The following is a 20615-nucleotide window of genomic DNA, read 5'->3' on the forward strand; positions in this document are numbered from 1 at the left end:
TAAAATCAAAAACTGTATTCTACTGCATTTTTAACAAACATTCTGTTTTTGCAGTTATTTGCTTCTCGTAAAGGTGGACATAATAACCACAGCGATTCAAATGAAATGCATAGTTCTACCTCTACTTTCACTAAATCTGGTAAAGTATCTGTAATTATTATTATTATTAATATTATTATCCCTTCAAGAAGATGTTTGTAAGATACTTAAATGGTCGATTGAGAATGAAATGCCCTTAAATTTGGTAAAACTGTTATTATGACCTATACTAGGAAGGCGTTACTGGTGAGGTACGAATATAGAATAGGGTTCCAAGTAATATGTCAGTACAGACAATTTGTAATTTAGGCATTACTTTTTATGCAACATGTGGATATCATCACACTGAAACCACAAAGAAATATTGGGCTGCTTTTTGGGGTGTTTAGGCATTTCAAGCAAATTAACACCATCAAGTACCTCTACCCAATATTTGTCAGATCAGTCACTTGGAGTACTGTTCTGTGATTTGGGATTATGACACAGAGATTACTATTTTGAAGATCAAAGCTGTGCAAAGAAAATTCCTTTGGAAGTTATGCGATAGAGGGCTGAGTGTGCACCACACATCTTATGAAGTTGAATGTAATTTATTGGCATTTCATCGTTAGAATCTAGAAGAAATATACAGAAAGTTATTTTCATTTATAAAGCAATAACATTGACTTGTCGATGTTGATATCTCTAGTATAAGTATCAGGATTCTATACATGAATGATAGAAAGTGTTCAGTGAGAATCTTTATTCTGTTAAGAAAAGGGTTAGATACGTTTAAAGATGATTATTTGAATTGTATAGTTAATGTTGTATTTGACCACCTTTCTGGTCCTGATTTGTAAATTATGTTTTATTTTGATGCTACATATCTCACTTGACATTAGATTTAAGCTACTAATCTAGATTTAATTTATCTAACTAGGTTCCAAATTTATATACGTTAAGGATTGACTACATATATTTGTATGTTGTCTTAATTGTTAAGCTATAGCAGAATTGTAAATATTGTTAGGACTCCTTGTTTTACATGTGTTCTTATACTCATTGGTTCATGCAGCATATTAATGTTTTTATGTATTGTTCTGGTGAACTTTTCTTCAATTAGATAGGACTTCCCTGCCGGCCTCTGTAGTGCGAGTGACAGCATCTCGACCTTTCATCCGGAGGTCCTGGGCTTGAATCCTGGTCGGGCATGGCATTTTCACATGCTACAAAAATTGATATTCATCTCCAGCAATACCTAACGGTGGTTCCGGATGTTAAAAAAAAAAAAGGACTTCCCTGTTTCCCTATTTAGTTTAGTTTAATAGTTTTATATAAGGAGGTTGGGATGGCTATAAAAGGCAAGAGGAGGCCATTCAAAAAAATGGGTTATTATTATTATTTTCACCTGTAAAGGATTGAATTAACAATTTTAAAAAAATGGAAGGTGCTAAAATTCAATAATAAACCAACTTTGATTTTTTTCTTCCTTTATTAAATTAAAATAGTGCCAAAATTTGACTCATGTCAGATTAAATTATGTTTAACAATTCAATAATATAGAAAAATCTGAGTTAACAGAATCTCTTAGAACAAGATAAGTTGTCTGTTACTGAAGAGGATTCTGCTCAGTACAGAGATTATCTTACAATAAATTTTGTAGTAATACTTAATAAAGTACAGATATTACTGTATCTTACTCTCTTTGTTTATAATTCATATTGTAAATATCACATGTAAAAATGAATTAGGAGATCTACTTTTGTAACTTTTAAAACATAATCTTAAGGTAAGTACTGCTTTATAGTGCACTGACCCAAGCCAATTTGTGTCACATTTCTCTTAATATTGTATTGAATAGGCTGTTTCCTAATAGTGACAAGGGAGGTGACAAATTGTAAGTGGCACTAATTATTGCAGCTGTTAGACATTAATACAAATGATATGCAGCAGTTAAACATCATCTGAAGTAAATTCACAACCGGTGTTGTGCTTTCTGTCAATATAGTCAAGTCTGCTCACCATACCTGTGTGACAAATTATGTCATTGGACATTTTACTACAATACATATGTGATTTCAAGTTCTAGTTACTATGGCTATTTCCATGGCGATATTGGTTTGCTTTGTTTTTCATTAAATGCTATCGATATCAGTTTAGAATATTTAAAAGAACAGTTGTATATCAATATATTGACAAGATTTACTGAATTTTTTATAGCACTCTTTCATGTTATATTTAATTATTGTGCATAGTGTCATATGTATACAAACACTAAAAATAGTCATAATAATCCAAGCCATTATGCATTGAATGATGATATTTTATTATCAAACTAATATCTTTGGATTTTTAATTTATTATAACTTTAATGGCAGGCTGAATGTAAGGTAGGAAGTTATTGTTATGAGAACACATTTGGCCACTTCACTGGGAGTAAAATAATTTTATGACAGTATCTATAAAATAAAAATGTTAAATATTACATTTTTTTAAATTGTCCAGTGAGGAAATTGGGCATCTTTTAAAAGCATAAATTCAGTTTTTTGGGGTAAATTACTGTTTCTAAACTAAATACCCATTTGATCAAATGAGCCTATGTCAGTTGGCATTTTATCCTTACCATTCTTCTACTTTTGAGTATAATGCATTTTGAGACACTGTAGGTGATGTGGACCATAAGGTTGTAATTAGTTACTTGCTTTCTGGCCCTGAACTCATATTTATTAATTCATTGATAAGTTTAAAGATTATTTTACTGAAAATAGTTTTCCTTGGTATTTTCAGGTGAAGAAGTGATTGTTCCAAAAGAAGATAATGATATTTTAGTTTCAGCAGGGGAGGTAATAGTGCAGAAATCTTTTTATAAAGTTGTCACACTTATTAAATATTTTATTTTTGTATACAAACCTTTGTATTTTTTTATAAATACACATTCATGCATATCACATTTATACAGAATGTATTTTCTTATGGTGACAATGCTTGCCTCCTGCAATTGGTAATATTAGATGCACACATAAAGCTTGCCAGTACTTCAGTGGCATATATAAGTATTGCAGTTCATAAATAAGAGTGTTAAGTAATGACCAAACTAGACCCACTCAAGGGTCTATTAATCTTTATAACATTCTATAATACCCCTCAAAAAGTGAAGGGCATTATTATGTTTAATTATTGTAGTAATTAATTAATTAGCAATATAATATAATACTATTAACACTTCCTCAGTCACAATTATCATCAAATGCATTATCATAATGTCACCTTTTCTTTGTTTTTTCTTAAAAAAATAAGTTTATAATTCAGTACTTAACTGATAAATAGCAATTTTCATTGAAAACCAACTACACTAAAGCCCAGTCAGTCATCACTGCTGATGAGTACAGTCTCAGCAGCAATTAAAATAAAGTTAAACCACCACTACTGAGTAATCTAATCAGCTTTTTTACATATAAACTAGTAAAATTATTCAAATACGTTATAAATTGAGTGCACAATGGGAAAGTCAGTCTCTGATCTAACCTATTTGGAAGAGTTAAATTAGTTCTACAATATTATTTGTTAACTGTTACACCAATGAAATTTAATAGATACTGTGAACAGATGTTAAATTTCCAAATTAAGGGAGATATGTGAGCACCTTAATTTATTATGATCTTTATATCTTTTGAAAAACTAGTTAATATAAAAATACACATTAAATTTTGATGTAAATATATATATATGATAAAAAATTATCTAAAAATAAATACCTTAGTAATTTGATAGGAAATTCTGGTAACCATTTAAAAGCTATATGGAGTATAATTACTAGAAGGAGAGTAATAGAAAATAGCAAATGTTCTCCAATTATAACACCTTATGACTTTAATAAAGTTTTTATTAGGTTACCACAAAACTTATTAGATTCATTGCCCATTACTTCAAATTGCTACCTGATAAAGTATCATAAAAAATTATACTTTTGCTGCAGGAAAATTGAAAGAGATGCTAAATGATATTAGCTTACTGACAAATAGTTCTTTTTACCTCAACATATTTGTTTACTTAGTGGTCGTCATCGATGACAACAATAATAATAACTCTAATAATAATTCTACTGATTATCTAATAAATTTTAAAATACAAAATAATCTATTAGTTTTCAGATCTCAAGGTAAATAAGTTTAAAATTGATACTATGTTTCTAGGATGATGGAGTCTTCAGTCAGTCAATAAAAGCTCTCCTGATTTAAAATTTTTAATGTAGAAACTGATCTTTCACTCATTTGAATTCTACATTTTTAGCATATTTTTAAGCTGATCAGAGATTGTTTTTTTCTCCTAAAGAGTCTAGCAGGCATTTTCAGTTATAACACTTTTAAAATTATCTATTATTGTTATATTCATATTGTTTTCATGCTAGTGAAAACAGTAATTTTCTCTTGAGATTAAGCCACTGATGTTTTTAATGTTCAGGGAAGGGCTGTTCTAATTGACTTCTCATAAATTTGACTGTCAGCATAAATCTACTGCATATCTACTAGCTTGATGTTACCATGTTCTTTACAGTGTGTCTTGTGTTTGCATGAAAATAAAATTGGATCACAATTAATGGAGTGGTACATCTTTAGACAAATTACTGTGATTAAAAGCCTGAACTCAATCTAAAACCTGAATTAAATTAATCAACAACATAAAAAATACTTTAGTACTAATTATTGGGGTAAAATATTTCATATTATCATAAAAAAGTTTTTATTTATCTGAATAATTTTTTTATATAAACTTTGATCTCTTTCTTTGATTAATTTAGTGCTCTCTCTCATGTAATGTAATTATGGCAACTGTATTAACAACAGATTTAGTAAAAATATAAAATTATAATAAAATTACATTCTTATCAAGTTAATCTCAGTTATTGTGCTAATTATTATTCTTTTATAAATTTCAAGTATCTATTGCTGTGGCCATTTTCATTAATAATTGTTAACAGGATGTTGTGCAGCTGCACTCATTATTTAATTTCAGTAATCTATTGAAAAATACATATTGCACATGACTTTGATTGTCAGCATTTAACCCAACCTTCAGTTTCAAGGTTTGCTACTCCCCAAGATGTTCTAGGTGTTGTGGAACCATCAGGTTATTGTATTTATTGTTCAGTTCAAGCAAAATAAAGCTCTTATATCAAGAAACTACTTATCTACATATTTTATGTCCTAATAAAAATGTGTTATGTAAATATTGTATTTTTTATTTTTCATTTTTTTAATATTTTTTTGATTGTATAATTTTAATGAAAAAAAGTATTGTATGAGAGAATAACAGATTCAAATACTTTAAAATGTAGTATGATTGTGCTGCTTGTGGGGTATGTTAGAATTACTTCAAAATATTTCACAAAAACTTTACGCTTTGAATATATGATCTTTAGTGAATTTTACAATTAAGATCAAGTGAATTAAGAATGTACACAAATTGTATGATCTCAAGAACTTAATCACTCGGCCTAGTAGAAAGAGTATCTTTTTTCTCTGCTAAGCTACCTTATTAATCAGATAAGCATAAATGTAACTGGATGGACATATTTGTGTTTATTTCACTTTACTATATTTACCCCACCTGCTTTCATATTCTGTGCTAAAATGATGAATATAAAAACCAATAATTTAAAAATATGCAACTTACCTCCTTTTTATATGTATGTAGGAATGATGCATTTTCAGATCCCTTGTCTCCATTCACTCTCATTAACAAAGCTGTGTTATTCAACAGTAAAAAAATATATTGTAACATGAATAAATCAAAAAAAGTGTATTAAAATACCATATCTATTCTTATCTGCTTCTGTATTCAGTGATATATCTGTTATTTGTGTACTGGGTGTGAATAAATACAGAATATTTTAATGCTACAATGAAGTTAAATGATTTTTTAAATAATTTGTATGAGCATAACTTTACACTGATATGACACAAATATTTATCAGTGAGGAACTGAAAATGGAGACAAGAATTCTAAAAATTATCATTCTTATTTATATTTGTAAAAAGGACATAAGTTCATATTTTAATTTATCGGGTGTGTTCATCATTTTACTAACACACACGCACATAGTTATAGTAAAAGTACTGTGTATTGTATCCTCTTATTAAAAATATCTTTACTGTTATAAAAGTTGTGTTATTGATTTATTTTTTACTAATCTTTTCTTTTAATGTCTTCCATTTTTAGTTATATCACAATATAGAGGATGAAGAGGAAAGTTGCAACCAAAGTGTAAAGAGTTCCAGCAATGATTATAACTTAGATGACATTTATCAGTCTAGAAATAGTGACTCAGTAATGTCAGATACATTTGTAAGTAAAATGGAATGTGATTAATATGCTAACTTATTATTAGATTATCTTATAATTTAATGTTAACTAATACTAAGCTGATGTTTAAAATTATTAATGTTGATCCTCTGTAAAATACTAAAGATGCTTAGTTTAATTTTTTGAAAATACTGAAGAATTAACAGAACAGTACTTGAATATTGTTTTTGTTTCATGAACAGATTTAATTAAGAATTAATTAATTTGTTGTAGAAATTGGTTGTTGAACTGAAAAACTGATTATGTCCTTCTCGAAGACTTCAGTGACACTTGAAATGATGACACTGAAGGTTGCAATGAAATAGTAGCAAATATAGAAAGTTGCATAGATTGCAATAAATTTATGAATAACTGAATTCACTTTCAAATTGCCTGTTGTGATTCTCTTTACCTGTCTCTCTGTGATTCTCTTTACGTGATTATTTAGTTTCTTGAGCCATCTAATTTTAACAGTTTTATTTATCATCAGATAAGTGAAGTTGCTTTAAGTGTGTTGTCTATTGGACCATGTTTATTTACAGATAGATTTAACTATTTCAGATTTGTCCTTTTTCTGTGAAATGGGCTCGTATTGTATACTAGCAATTATCTTGAAAACAGGTAGAATATGTCTTCTGCAGTGATGTGAAATGAAATCTGTATCTTTGGATCCTTTGGGTTCAATTGTTATGTGATTTTTTATTCAAGAATATGAATATTCTTGAATGATTTTTATTTCAAGAATATGATTCTTGACTGATCAAATCTATCTCTATGCTGATTTAAAATTCCTAGGTTAAACATGTAAATTAAATTTTATCTTTTTTAATTTCTTCTCTCAGTTGAATATAATTTATTACAATTAATTTTTCAGGTTCCACAAAACAAACAACCAGAGGAAAGTAAAACTGAAGTTATAGTGACAGATTTTGACAATGTTAGTAACACATGTATTTACACTGTTGAGGTTGCTACATCAGAGCTCTCTGAAGAAAACAAAACTAAAGGTCACAATGTATCTAGTAAAGATAGCAAACAGTCATCATCATCAAAAAAAGAGAAAGCAGAAGAATCTTCTAATGCAGAAGAAAGGGGAAGTGAACAGTCACAAGTATGTGAAGGAGAAGATTTCAAGGAACAGTTTTCTACTATTGAAATGAACAGATCTGAACAATTTTCTAATCCTACTTCTGAAAAAAATAAACCAAAACAATTCCAAAGTTCTAAGCAAGAACAACTAAAAAGGATATCTGTAACAGGAAGTCCAAGTGAAAAAACTTTACTGACTGAAAAATATGAGAAAAAAGAATTAATTCCCCAAATAATAAAAATCACAAAGGAGGAATATAGTGTAGAAGAAGTACAATCTATCTCTGTTAAGGGTAAAAGTGTAAATAAACCTGTAACTGCAGAAGCGAATAAAAAGACAAGAAGGCAACAGCGGAGAGAAAAGAGAAAATATGCTCTTGAACAAAGCAGTACTAAACAATTTTCTGTTAGCCAAGCAGATAAAAGAGAGGAATCCATTCTGTCAGAGAAACCTAAAAAGTCTTCTGATAAAAAAGTTGAAATAAAACTGCCATATCCTCCTAAGAAAGAGTATTCTGAAAAATCTAGTCAGCATATTGGTTCTGAAATAAGTGGTGCACAACAAGTTTCTGGGACTCAGAAAAAATTGAGTAAACAGTCATCTGCTGATAAAGAAGATGCAACTAAAGAGATTCATGTTAGTGAAGAACATGTTAAAGATTCATGTAAATGGGAAGAAAAAAATCCTAAGTTGATTTCTGTTGACGAAAAGCAAACTGATCAATTCACAGCCCAATCTGAGATACAAAAGGAAATCGATACTGAAATATCTAATAAAACTGATGATGTGGAAATTGAACACTCATCTAGTAGTATAGTGGAGGATAAAAGTAAACATTTTGTTTTTGGTGATGACTCTATTACCGATGAAAGAAAAACTGAAGAATTATCAGTCACTAAAATTGACAAAATAATTAGTGAGGAAGGATTGCAAGTGATAGCAAATAAAAATAAACTTGGTGGAGGTGATACCAGACTTATATCTCCACTTGCAAAAGATGAATGCAAACAATTGGAAGTTATTGTGGAAGGCAATATTTGTCATGCAACTACTTCTGGACATAATACCTCAAAAGATTTACTGTCTCCAAAAACTGAATTCAAACGCTCATTTGAAGTTAAGAAAGTATCTGAAAAAGAGCAATCCACAATAGGGAAAGAGAAATTGCAGTCCATAGTTACTGAAAAAACTGAGCAAAAAGAAAAAGAATCATTAACCCTACAGGAAATAAAGGAACAAGATACTTCAGTAGCTCAATCTGCCCCTGTTGAAGATAAAAGTGGGCATATCCATGTAGTTAAAATAGGCAAAAATAGAAAGTCAAGAAAACAACAGCAAGCAGAAATGAAAAAATCTACTGCTGAACAAAGTGGTACTAAACAGTTTTCTGTTATCAAAGAGGATACAACAGAACAATCCCCTCTGTCAGAAAAACCTCAAAAGCTGTCTGATGAAAAAATTGAAACTAAACAGCTACATCCTTCTAAGAAAGAGTGTTCTGAAAAATTAACTATAAAAGAAAAGCAAAAACCTAGCCAGCAAACAGGTTCTGAAGTATATGGCGCACAACAAGTTTCTAGCACTCACAAAAAAATAAGTAAACAGTTATCTGCTCATGAAAAAGAAGCAACCAAGGACATTCATGTTAGTGAAGAACATGTTGAAGAGTCATGTAAATTGGGAGATGAAAAACCTAAGCTGATTTCTATGGATGATAAACAAATTGATCAATTCACAACCCCAACTGAGGTGCGAGAAGAGATCCATACTGAAAAGTCTTCTGAAACTGAGAAAGAGGAAACTGAACACTCATCTGTTAGTACAGTGAAGGATAAAAGTAAACATGCTGTTGGTGATGAAGCTTGTGGTACACAATTTTCAGCTAATGAAGAAGGAAAATATTTACAGTCTTATGTTTCTGAGACAGATCAATCTGATTATCTCCAAGCCCCTGAAGAAAGAGTTACCAAGGAACTACTTATAAGTCATGTAGAAAAACGTAATGAGTCACGTCTTGTTGAAGAAGACATAACTCAGCCTTTGAAGGAATATCAAACAAAAAAATCTTCTGCTGCTGAACCAGAGGAAGGTGAATTCCTCCCAGTAATCAGAAGAGGCTACATGAAACAGTGTTCTTCTACAGAAACGGATGTTGTGGTATGTTACTATTGCAGTAATTAGCATGTTAAACCATCTATGAACTATGTTGATTCTCCAGAAAATTAAGTTTTCTGCAGTCAACCCTACTTGATGTTTCACACCCACACGATGTGGATTTTTATTCTGTTCATAAATAATCATTGTGCTAAAATTGACTATTATTCAAAAATAGTAAAGTATATTTAATTATTGATCTTTCTTTATAAGAATAGTTACAAAAATATCCTTTCTTGAAAATGTAACATGCTATTTTTTAAATTTAGTAATACAGTTTTTAAATTCATTTAAAAATTTTTTTGTCAGTTTTCTGATTATGAATTACACTTTAAGTATACAATTTGATTTGACCAAAGAGGAAGAATAATTCAAAAGTATTACAATTTCTTAAGTAGAGTGTATTGTTATACTACTGCATATTATTTTTAAATGGATTTATTATTTGCATTACTACACAATATTCAGAAGCTCTTCTTTGAAAAATAGTCATTTGGCGAAGATTATAATGTGATTTGTGTTTCCTGGTGAAACATCATAATTTTATGTATTTTAATTTCACTTGCTTATCCATTGTTCCACTTATCATGAAAAAAATTTAGTTATTAAGTCTATTGCTTTTACTTTTTGGCACATCACAAGAATTAAATATTTTTGTTTATTTTTTATTATAGCCTACTAGATAAAGTTTTCTGATAAATATTACTAAACAATATGTATTTTATGAATTTTCTTGTCCAAGAACTAATGATTTCTTGTTTTTCTTAGTTCCTGTAACTTACAAAGCACTATTATTATTATCATCATCATCATCATCACCACCACCATCACCATCATCATCATCATCATCATCACCACCATCACCATCACCACCACCATAACCATAACCATCACCATCATCATCATCACTTTTGTCATACTGCAAAAATTCAATGATACAGAGATAAATATAATCACTTAAAACATTTCCATCTGACTGAAGATATGTTGTATATTGAAACTACATTCAAGGATATTATAAATTAATGTAAAATATATGCATATAAACTAAACATATTTGAATTATATCAAGTAAACAACTAGTGCAGAATATTGAGATAAGACATTACCCTAATTTTTCATGAAAGAACTTTTGCATAAAAAACACAATTTTTTAAGTACTGAAATTGAAATAAACATAATATAATACACCATAAGTTTATAGAAAACCCACAACAAATAATATTACAATACATTTAAATTCTAACATTAATTTTAACATTATGTTTAGAGCTATTCATTACACAAAATAAATAAAATAAACTCAAAAAATAAATATATGATATAAAACAAGTAGCAATAATTAATGGCTTGATGATGAAATTGACAATTTTGATGATGAAGAAAAAAAGCTGACATACAGTTGTAGGACTTTCTCATCATGCAGCTTTTTTCTCATGCACTGCTTACACACACAACTTAATTTAAAATATTTATCATTTTATTTAAATATAATGTAACTGCTGTATGTCAGTGCTACAATAGCACTCCTTATGGTGAGAGGGGGTACTATTGATGCAGTACACTCACTTAGCCACTAGTTTATTTAGAGCATTTTTTGAGGTGGGGGTGCAAAATTTTGCAAAACATTTTTTTGAAAATATTATTTTTTAATTGTTAACAAATGTGTTAAAGAAAAATAAGATGGAATCTTATAAAAAATTGGTGAAATCTCAAGATAATGAGGATGACCTTGATGTACAGCTTCACCCCCTTGACCTTTTAAGTTGACAATTTAATGACATCAGTGCCCCATATATAGAAGTAATCTGACCAAATTTGGTCAAAATTGGTCCAGTAGTTCAGGAAATAGAAGGAGTGACATCAATCAGACTCATACATGTACATACAAACATTTGGAATATTTGTATCTGGATTTTTGGGTTCCTTAGGTGTCAAACCAATCAAAATCCGGTGAAAATCGCATATGCTCAAATTGGATTTTTTATAATACTTTCCCTACTTTAGATTACAATACTTCTAAAGCTATAGTGCTGGATGGGAAAGTAAAAATTATAAAAAGCAAAATAAAAAACATTAAGATAATTATACTAAAATACAATAGCCAAAAAATAACACAAGATTAATAACAGTTTATACCTAAAATACAATTACACAAATAAAATAATAGAAACAATTATTGAGGTATATGAAAAAAATAAATATAAAAACGCATATAAAGCAAATAATTACACTATAAAATATTTAAAAAATAATTTGGAGGAATTAAAAAAAAATATATAAAATTAAAAGCAACAAATGTTCTAATATTTATACTGATAAAACCAATATATTATTTAAAGAAAGATTTACAAAACATTACACAGCATACAGAAACAAAAAAAGAGGTATATCTAATGTAGCTGACCATTGTTAGAATACAAACATAGTATTACTGTTTGGAAAAATAATTTAAAGATTTTGGAAGTATTAAATAATGATAAAAAAATGAATATATTTGAAAAATATTACATTCATAGATATAAACAAAAATATTAAATAATCAACCACCAGGTCACTTTAAAAGATGATGATGATGTAATTATGCATATATAACACAAATACATATTTTTATTCAACCATTATTTCTGATCTAAGCAACATGACTTGTCACATAATTTTTTAGCAGCTAATTACCTTGATTATTGTTCTTGTGAAGTGATTTCACAAACTGAGCTCTAATGTTTAGAAAAACCTTACTCCAACTAGTCTTCAATTAGACTAGTTAACTGGTGTTCCATGAAACATTGCCATTAGTTTATATTTGCAATTTTATTAACATGATGTAGAATCTCAATTTTTTCAACTTTAAATTCTCAGAAAAGAGTTGTAATAGTGTATTTACTAATGATACTGAATTTTTTTATGACAGTCATTGTCATCTTATATAATGAATCTTTATAATAAAAAACCTTGGGTCTCTATGATTATTTTATCATTTTCTGAATTGAAGAGATAAGATGATTATGAATTAGCTAAATATGATACTCTCCATTCTCATATGAAATCTTAATTGGTATACTCATACATATTGTAAATTAATTGGTATATATTAATCAGTAATCTGTGTTTTAAATAACTACATCCTTCATATGATTTACTTAATGACTACTAGTAGTTATCCATGTTTTACAGTAGTACCAGACTAATTTTTGAAATACTTATGACATTATGAATTAAGATAATAACCTACCAGTTAGATTAAGTGCTATTTTATTTGCTACGCTGCAATAAATAATAATTTATGCTAGTTATTGTTAATTTATTACTGATTATTACTTCACTATATATTTATTATTTATTGTTAGTAATTGTTCATTTAGAATTCTGTTATTTTATTTTATGACCGATATACATCTTCAGTTGTATTGCAATATGTTAGTAGCAACTGCAGGATTTGTACATTCAAAAAATAAATCCATTTTTTTTTAATTTCTAGAAATCTGAAACTGCAGTCTTTAGACACAGTGAGGAAAAGAAGACTAGAGAAGAAAAATCTAGCATTAAACAGACTGAATCAACTGGTAATCTATATATATATCTATATTCTTGTATAACAAAGCAGAGTGTGTGTTTGTCTAGGGCAGTGATTCTCAACCTTTTTAGCTCTGTGACCCCCAAAAAGAAAAAAAAATATGATGAATATTTCACGATCCCCCAACTGTAACCCAATGAAACATAGTTAAAACTATTTAGCTGTGTTGATATTGACACGTATGAACAAGCACATCGGAAGTGTAGGTGCAAGAGCAATTTACAGGTTCAAACTTGATGTGTACGTGTTCCTTGTAATTTGGTCTGCATGCATAATATTCGCTGTGAAAGTGTCATGTTTGAAAATGCATATGATACGTTTGAGCACATCATGCTCTGAGTAGTATAAAAGAGGTGGAAGGAATTGCAGAATGTCAGTTCAGTTTTGATTGTGAAGTGTGAGTCTGGTGGCTTTATTTGAGTATCTAAGTGTAATTTATTGAAAATTATAATAATTAATGTTTTTGGTTTTTAGTGTGCAGTAAAATGGTGTTTTTTTCTCAATTTGATTCTTATGCAAAATGTATAAATTTGTGAAAACTGAGTGAGCCATCCATATCCAGTGAATCGATTGCTAAAAAGACAAGATTGTACAATGGCAGTTATTTAAATTATAGTTTTATCTCATCGGATGAAATCTATAGTGTTTTGTTTGCTTTCAAGTCCTCTTTGATGAAAGCATGAAGCCATAAAAATTAATTCAACACTTGGAAACTAAAATTCTGGATCATTAAAGCACACCCTTGAAATTTTTCTTAAGAAAATTACATACTTTGAGAAATTAACACTCTTCTATTTGTAAATCAAACCATATTGATAAAAGTACACTTGAAGCATCTTATTAATCTTGTAGCATTAAGATTAGCTAAGATGTCTAAATCCCATGCAGTAGCAGAAAAACCTCATATTGTCTGCTGCAATTGATGTGGTAAGTGTTTTAATAGGCGTAGAAGAAGCAAAAAATTTTTTTTTTTTATTTTACTTTCTAACAACAATATCAAGGTGAATCGATGACATGGCTGCCAATGTTTGCAGTCAGATAATTCAGCAATTGAGTTCAAGTGAATTTTTTAGTATTCAGTTTGATGAATCAACAGATGTAGTAAAAATTTCTCAGTTTATATATTTTGTGAGATAAAAATGCGATACGGACAGATCAGTCAAAGAAAATATGTTGTTTTGCAAATCAATACCTGGTCATGCAATAGTTCAATGTTCTTTTGATGTTTTTTTATGAAACTACTAAAAACTATCACATAGACGGGACAAAATGTGTTGCAATGTGTAGTGATTGTGCTAAGGTGATAACGGAATTGACTTTGGGGAAGGATTTGTAAAAAAATTAAATGATCGTCTTACATCAAGGGCATAATGGATGCACTGCTTCCTTCACAGAAATGCTCTTATTACAAAAAAATATGCTGGAAAATCTCAAATTCTTTGCAAAGCTGTACAAATTGTTAATTTTATTAAAAGTCTACCATTACAGAATAGTCTGTTTGCTAAACTATGCGATGAAATGGGAGAAAAGAAAAAATCTTTTTTTCCATAGAGAAGTCAGATGGTTGTCATGGGGGAAAAGTGTTAATCTGGTTACTGGAATTATGAAATGAATTAATAATTTTTTTTTTTGTATATACTGTACAAACAATGTTTCTCAATGTTTATACAGAATAATGAGTATATGTGGCTGTTGGCTAACATAGCTGATGTATTTTAGGATTTAAATAACTTTAATATGAATTTACAAGGACGTGATAACAACATTTTTTTTTAATGAAAGACCAATTTCGTGCTTTCATTAAGAAGCTTGATATCTGGATTATTCACCTTCAAAGCAAAAATTGTGATATTTCTCCATTCACTTCTGACTATATTGAGAAAAATTTGGATGAAGAAGACACTATTATTCACCACAGTTTGGATAGCATAATGATGAATTTGCGTGAGTTAAAAGTTCAATTCATGGAGTATTTCCTGGAAGTTAAAAATGGTTTCTCAAAGAGATGGGTACTGAATCCATTTAGTAAAAACATTGTTGCAGCTTCTAAGCTACTAGTTGAGATTCATGGTCAGCTCATTAAAATGTCTGCTGATAAAATGTCCAACTATAATTTACATTTGAAGATTTAGATACTTTTTGGCTTGCTTGACGAAATGAATATGGAAACTTAGTCACAGAAGCATTGAAAATATTAATCCCTTTCTCCACGTCTTACCACTATGAAAAAGATTTTTATCTATGGTTGTGCTAAAAACTAAAAGTAGAAATTGTCTTTTATCACTTGAAAACAAATTTCTTTTGTGTGTTTCTAACATAGGTGGAGAAACTCTTAAATTAAAAACAAATGCAACGATATAATTAATTTATTTTCTTTACATGTGTAAAGAAAATGATTTCATTATTGATTAGGTGTAAAGTTGTAGGATAATTTTGCGAAACCCAGGTTGAGCAATGCTGGTCTAAGATAATCTGAGACCCATCGGGTTGGTCTAGTGGTGAATTCATCATTGCAAATCAGCTGATTTCAAAGTTGAGAGTTCTAAGGTTTAAATCCTAGTAAAGGCAGTTACTTTTATATGGATTTGAATACTAGATTGTGGATACTGGTGTTCTTTGGTGGTTGGGTTTCAATTAACCACACACTTCAGGTTTGGTCAACCTGAGACTGTACAAGACTACACTTCATTTACATTCATACATATCATCCTCATTCATCCTCTGAAGTAATACATTACGGTGGTTCTGGAGGCTAAATAGAAAAAGAGAAGGTAATCTGATGAACCACTTTACCAATATGAAAAAAAATGTACTCTGTTTTAAGGCTTACTCCTTCATGAGTGTCAGAGGTTATAAGTAAAAAAAGTGATCTTTTGTATTGCACCATCTCATTAATGAGTTGGATGGTTGACACATTTTTAAGCCTATTTGTTGTTAATTATTTATAATTAATTTTTTTTTTTTGAGTATGTTTGTTATTATTTTTTTCACATAGGCTAGTATGTTTTTACAAATTTGGTGATAGTCTTTTATTTTATATATAATGTAAAATGATGAATTCTAGCTTATTTATTTTTTTATAATTGACATTATTATTATTAATAATATTTCTAGGGTTATTTATTTTTAAAGAGATACACTAACTGACAGCACATTAAGTTTTTAAATTAGGTTACTTAGTTTTAGATTTTATTCTTTAACAGTTGGCATTATCCTAATGTCAAGCATAATAAATTAGTAAAAAGTTTTGTGTTAAGCCCTTGAATCTTGTTAAAAGAACTTTTGTAACCAATATTAGAAAGATGCTACTAATAAATACCAATATAGAATAACTAACCAAGAAGTTAAAACAGATTGTGACTTAAGTGTTACCTTCATTTCTAAACTTTTCTTTACACAACATAATATCTAAGGCATGAAGGAATCTTGGCCTGCTTTTACGGGTAAGTCAGTACCTTCCACATGTGAACACCAACCGTCATCTTTACCAAACCACTGTTAGGAGAGTTTTGGAAAATGTTCATTGATTTTGATCACAATAGAGAGTTTACTAATTTGAAAACTGAATCTTTGCAAAGAAAAGGCTAAGTATGCACCAGTTGTCATATGTAGTGAATATAGTCAATTGAGGATTGCATCCTTAGACTCAAAGATAAAAGTCCAAGACATCTACGTTTAAAGGCATTGATTGGACTTTTCGAAGTTAGTATCCCAGACATAGGGATTATGATTCAAGACAATAATAAAAGGCACAAGTTATTCAGATATTTAAACAGAAACATCTTTTCTTCAATGACTAGATTTATTGAAACCCTTAATTTAGTTAACGATAGTGAAGTAGATAAAAATAGATATGTTTAATGAAAATGTAATTTCACTTAAAAAGGAAAATTAGAGATTTTTTGTATGATCTATGCTGATTTTTGAATTGTTCATAATAATTTTTCTACTTTTGCTTGCACAGACTAGGTATTATTTGATTCTTAGAAGGATTTATTTGATATATTATGAAATCAATAATTCATTTTTATTAATCTCACACTTGACATTCATTTTTAATTAATTTTAGGGAATAGTTATTTTACATCTGGTTAAACAGATACATTCTCCTATACTTTTTTTTGTTTTACATTTACTTTAGACTAGGTAGATTTATGATGCACTGCTTTTATTTGACTGCCTGCATTTTGATGTAAGCCTGATTTGTTCTTAGATAGGACTATTATAAACATAGTGATTGTTAGTTCCCTTGCAAATTCTCCGACGATAGGGCAGTGCAGTATATTAAGGTTTTTTCTCATATTATTTTGCTGTACTTCTCAAACTTCAGTGGATATTCCCCACTTTCCTTTTCAGAGATTAATTATCTTTTGGGGGGCAAGCAATAGCTAAAAGGGGTGAGAAGATATAAAAATAAAATTGTTATTAAAACAAATTGTGAACATTTCTTTAAATTATAAATAGAGTAATAAAGTCATAAAATTCAAGAGATTATCATGATACATTTGATTGCTACAAACAATCAAATAAAACTCGTCTAATAAGGGCAATAGTTTTGAAATATCGTACAGGCTGTAACCACTTCTGTTTTTTTTAAAAAGTTATTACTCATAAAATATGATAAACAGAAAGATAACTTAAAAATAATATTCCTTATTCCTGTAAAAAATTCATGAAATTATCTATGTACAGTTTGGGAAAAGTTTCCTTGTGTAATTCCTACAGTTTGTTAAAAAAATGTACATATTTATTATATTAACAGAAGCCATGTTAATAATAACTTCAGTTAATTACCTGCAATAGTTAATTGCCTAGATTTTTTTCAATTATGTCACTGTATATGTAACTGTAATTACACTACATGTCACAACATTAACTACACATATATATGTGTTAGAGAAATGAAAACTGTCATACAATATAATTTGTTTACATCAAAAATTAATTTAAGTGTCAGGAAAAGATTTTTGAAAGTATATGTTTGGAGTGTCGCTTTATATGGAAGTGAAGCTTGGACAATCGGAGTATCTGAGAAGAAAAGATTAGAAGCTTTTGAAATGTGGTGCTACAGGAGAATGTTAAAAATCAGATGGGTGGATAAAGTGACAAATGAAGAGGTATTGCGGTAAATAGATGAAGAAAGAAGCATTTGGAAAAATATAGTTAAAAGAAGAGACAGACTTATAGGCCACATACTAAGGCATCCTGGAATAGTCGCTTTAATATTAGAACGACAGGTAGAAGGAAAAAATTGTGTAGGCAGGCCACGTTTGGAATATGTAAAACAAATTGTTAGGGATGTAGGATGTAGAGGGTATACTGAAATGAAACGACTAGCACTAGATAGGGAATTTTGGAGAGCTGCATCAAACCAGTCAAATGACGAAGACAAAAAAAAATATCACATGTAACAGAAAGTTTATTTCCTTTAAATTTTCTTCTGAACCTTTCTTTTATTTTATTATCGAACTGTAAACAGTTACTTAATTTTCACAATAAAGGTTTTCTTATCTTGCAATAATATCTGCAAAGCGAAGGAAAGAATACCGTTAAATTATTTCAAAAACATTAAAATAAATAGTTGTGAAAACATTGTAAGAAGAATTAAAAATAACTATGATACTTATTTTGCAATACAATAGATTTTTAAATAGACAGTCCTACTATTACAGTTAGACAAGAATGTTAAATAAATCATTAATCAAGTTATACCTGTTGTGTTAGTATAAGGTAGCATCAATGACAAAAATTGTACTGCCTACTATTTTTTTGTTTCAATGATCATAAAAATACACTGAAAACTAATTACACAAACTCTGCTCAGCACAGAAGTCTACTTTCATTGGCTAGAGGTCGGGTTATGGAAGTGTAAGACCTCTGCAAAACAGATAAATGGAAGAACAATGAAAACAGCAGATTATAAATACATAGGTTTTTAAAACTATTGGTAAAAAATTAGATAAAACTAAAACAAAAATGTTTGTTATTAAGATAGCTCAGAATTTTTGTGGACCAGTTGGCTCCCATTTGCTGTTTAATTTATTGCTGAATATAATTTTGGTCTAAATCACTGAGGTAATTAGATTTTCTTTTTATAGCATTAATATTTGGACTCTTATTATTAATATATATATTTTTCTAAGATGAACTTAATATTTCTGGAAAGCAACTATGTAAGATACTGCTGTTGGCTTTTTTTGTAATAAAATAAACTTTTCTTTTGTTTTTTTTAAATATTTTCCAATTCTTGAATTGTCCTTGAAATTTGAACCATGATCAGCATGTCTAGACTTTTTTTATGTCACTGTTTTGATTTTTATTACAGTGAGGAGAGGTAAGTAAGATTGAAGGTGTCTATTCAAATAGTCTTTTATGGACTGTCATTTGTGGTTGTCTGCATATAACTGGCTGTCTGCCAGTTATCATGCATTTGTCACTAACCAAACATTGTGCTTTTAATAACATTTATCAAATTTCTTTCTTCTTTGCAACTAATATAGCTTAATCTAAATTACGTTAATATATATGTTGTATGTATTTATTTTTCAGAAAAGTTACCAGAAATTTCCCAGAAACCTTCTAATTCATACAATGGATCCTTTTTTGAAAAGTCCTTTTTGAGCAAGAAGACTGTTAGAAAGGATCATGCTTTTAAAAAGGTATATAGAACAACTTTTTTTTTACAAAATGATGTGTCCTCTGTAGTAAAATCATAATCTAGTTGGATATCCGGTAGAGATTACTCAAGAAGAGAACATCAGAGAATGTAGCAATCATGACATTCTTTGTATGAGAGTATGGAGTGTTGGAAGTTTAAGTAATAATGATAGGCTAGATTAATGTAAGAAATAAATATGTTAAGGTGAAATACTTTATTGATTAAATAATAATACAACTAGAAAGAACAACAGGTCTTTAGTGAAATTTACTGAAAAGATTATAGAAATATTTACATGGAATCAAGTACAAGAATGTAGGAGTAAGAATTATAACAAGGTCAGACAGCATATGCAGTTAATTTTTTTATTCTGGACAGATTTAAAGCCTAAACCATAATAAATATTACATAGATTTCTTAAGAAAATAAAGAGAAAGATGAAATAAATGATCTAGATTGTTTTTGACAAATATGTAAAAGGTGATGAAATTGAATAATAATGGGTATCTGGAATCATAGTAGTGAAATTAAGTGAACGAAGGGTAGTAGTAGATTATTGGGTAGATAAACAATAAAAGAGAAATGAAGTTTTCAGAATTTTTTACATGTATAAACATTTAAACAAGTAATTACGAATGCCCATTTTAAAAATCATACAAAAAATCGCAATAGTAGGTAAAATTTATGAGTGTCAGAACACACTAAACTTTTAAAAAAATGTAATTGTTTCACTTCTAAAGAAAGCAGCAGCAGATGAGTACTTATATATTATAAGTTTA

At 29.0% G+C, this 20615-nt stretch overlaps 1 protein-coding gene across 1 annotated transcript in view; it reads left to right on the forward strand.

Moving 5' to 3' along the window:
• Positions 1–20615, forward strand: part of LOC142322634 (uncharacterized) — a 55533-nt gene that overhangs the window by 3758 nt on the left and 31160 nt on the right. Inside the window, exons 2-8 of the mRNA XM_075361712.1 lie at positions 55–139; positions 2806–2861; positions 6238–6363; positions 7235–7612; positions 7742–9607; positions 13083–13167; positions 19728–19837. Of these exons, the coding sequence (XP_075217827.1) occupies positions 55–139; positions 2806–2861; positions 6238–6363; positions 7235–7612; positions 7742–9607; positions 13083–13167; positions 19728–19837 (2706 nt within the window). The remainder of the gene's footprint in view (positions 1–54; positions 140–2805; positions 2862–6237; positions 6364–7234; positions 7613–7741; positions 9608–13082; positions 13168–19727; positions 19838–20615) is intronic.

This window comes from Lycorma delicatula, chromosome 4 (genome assembly GCF_047948215.1).
Source record: "Lycorma delicatula isolate Av1 chromosome 4, ASM4794821v1, whole genome shotgun sequence".
Taxonomy (NCBI): Eukaryota; Metazoa; Arthropoda; class Insecta; order Hemiptera; family Fulgoridae; genus Lycorma; species Lycorma delicatula.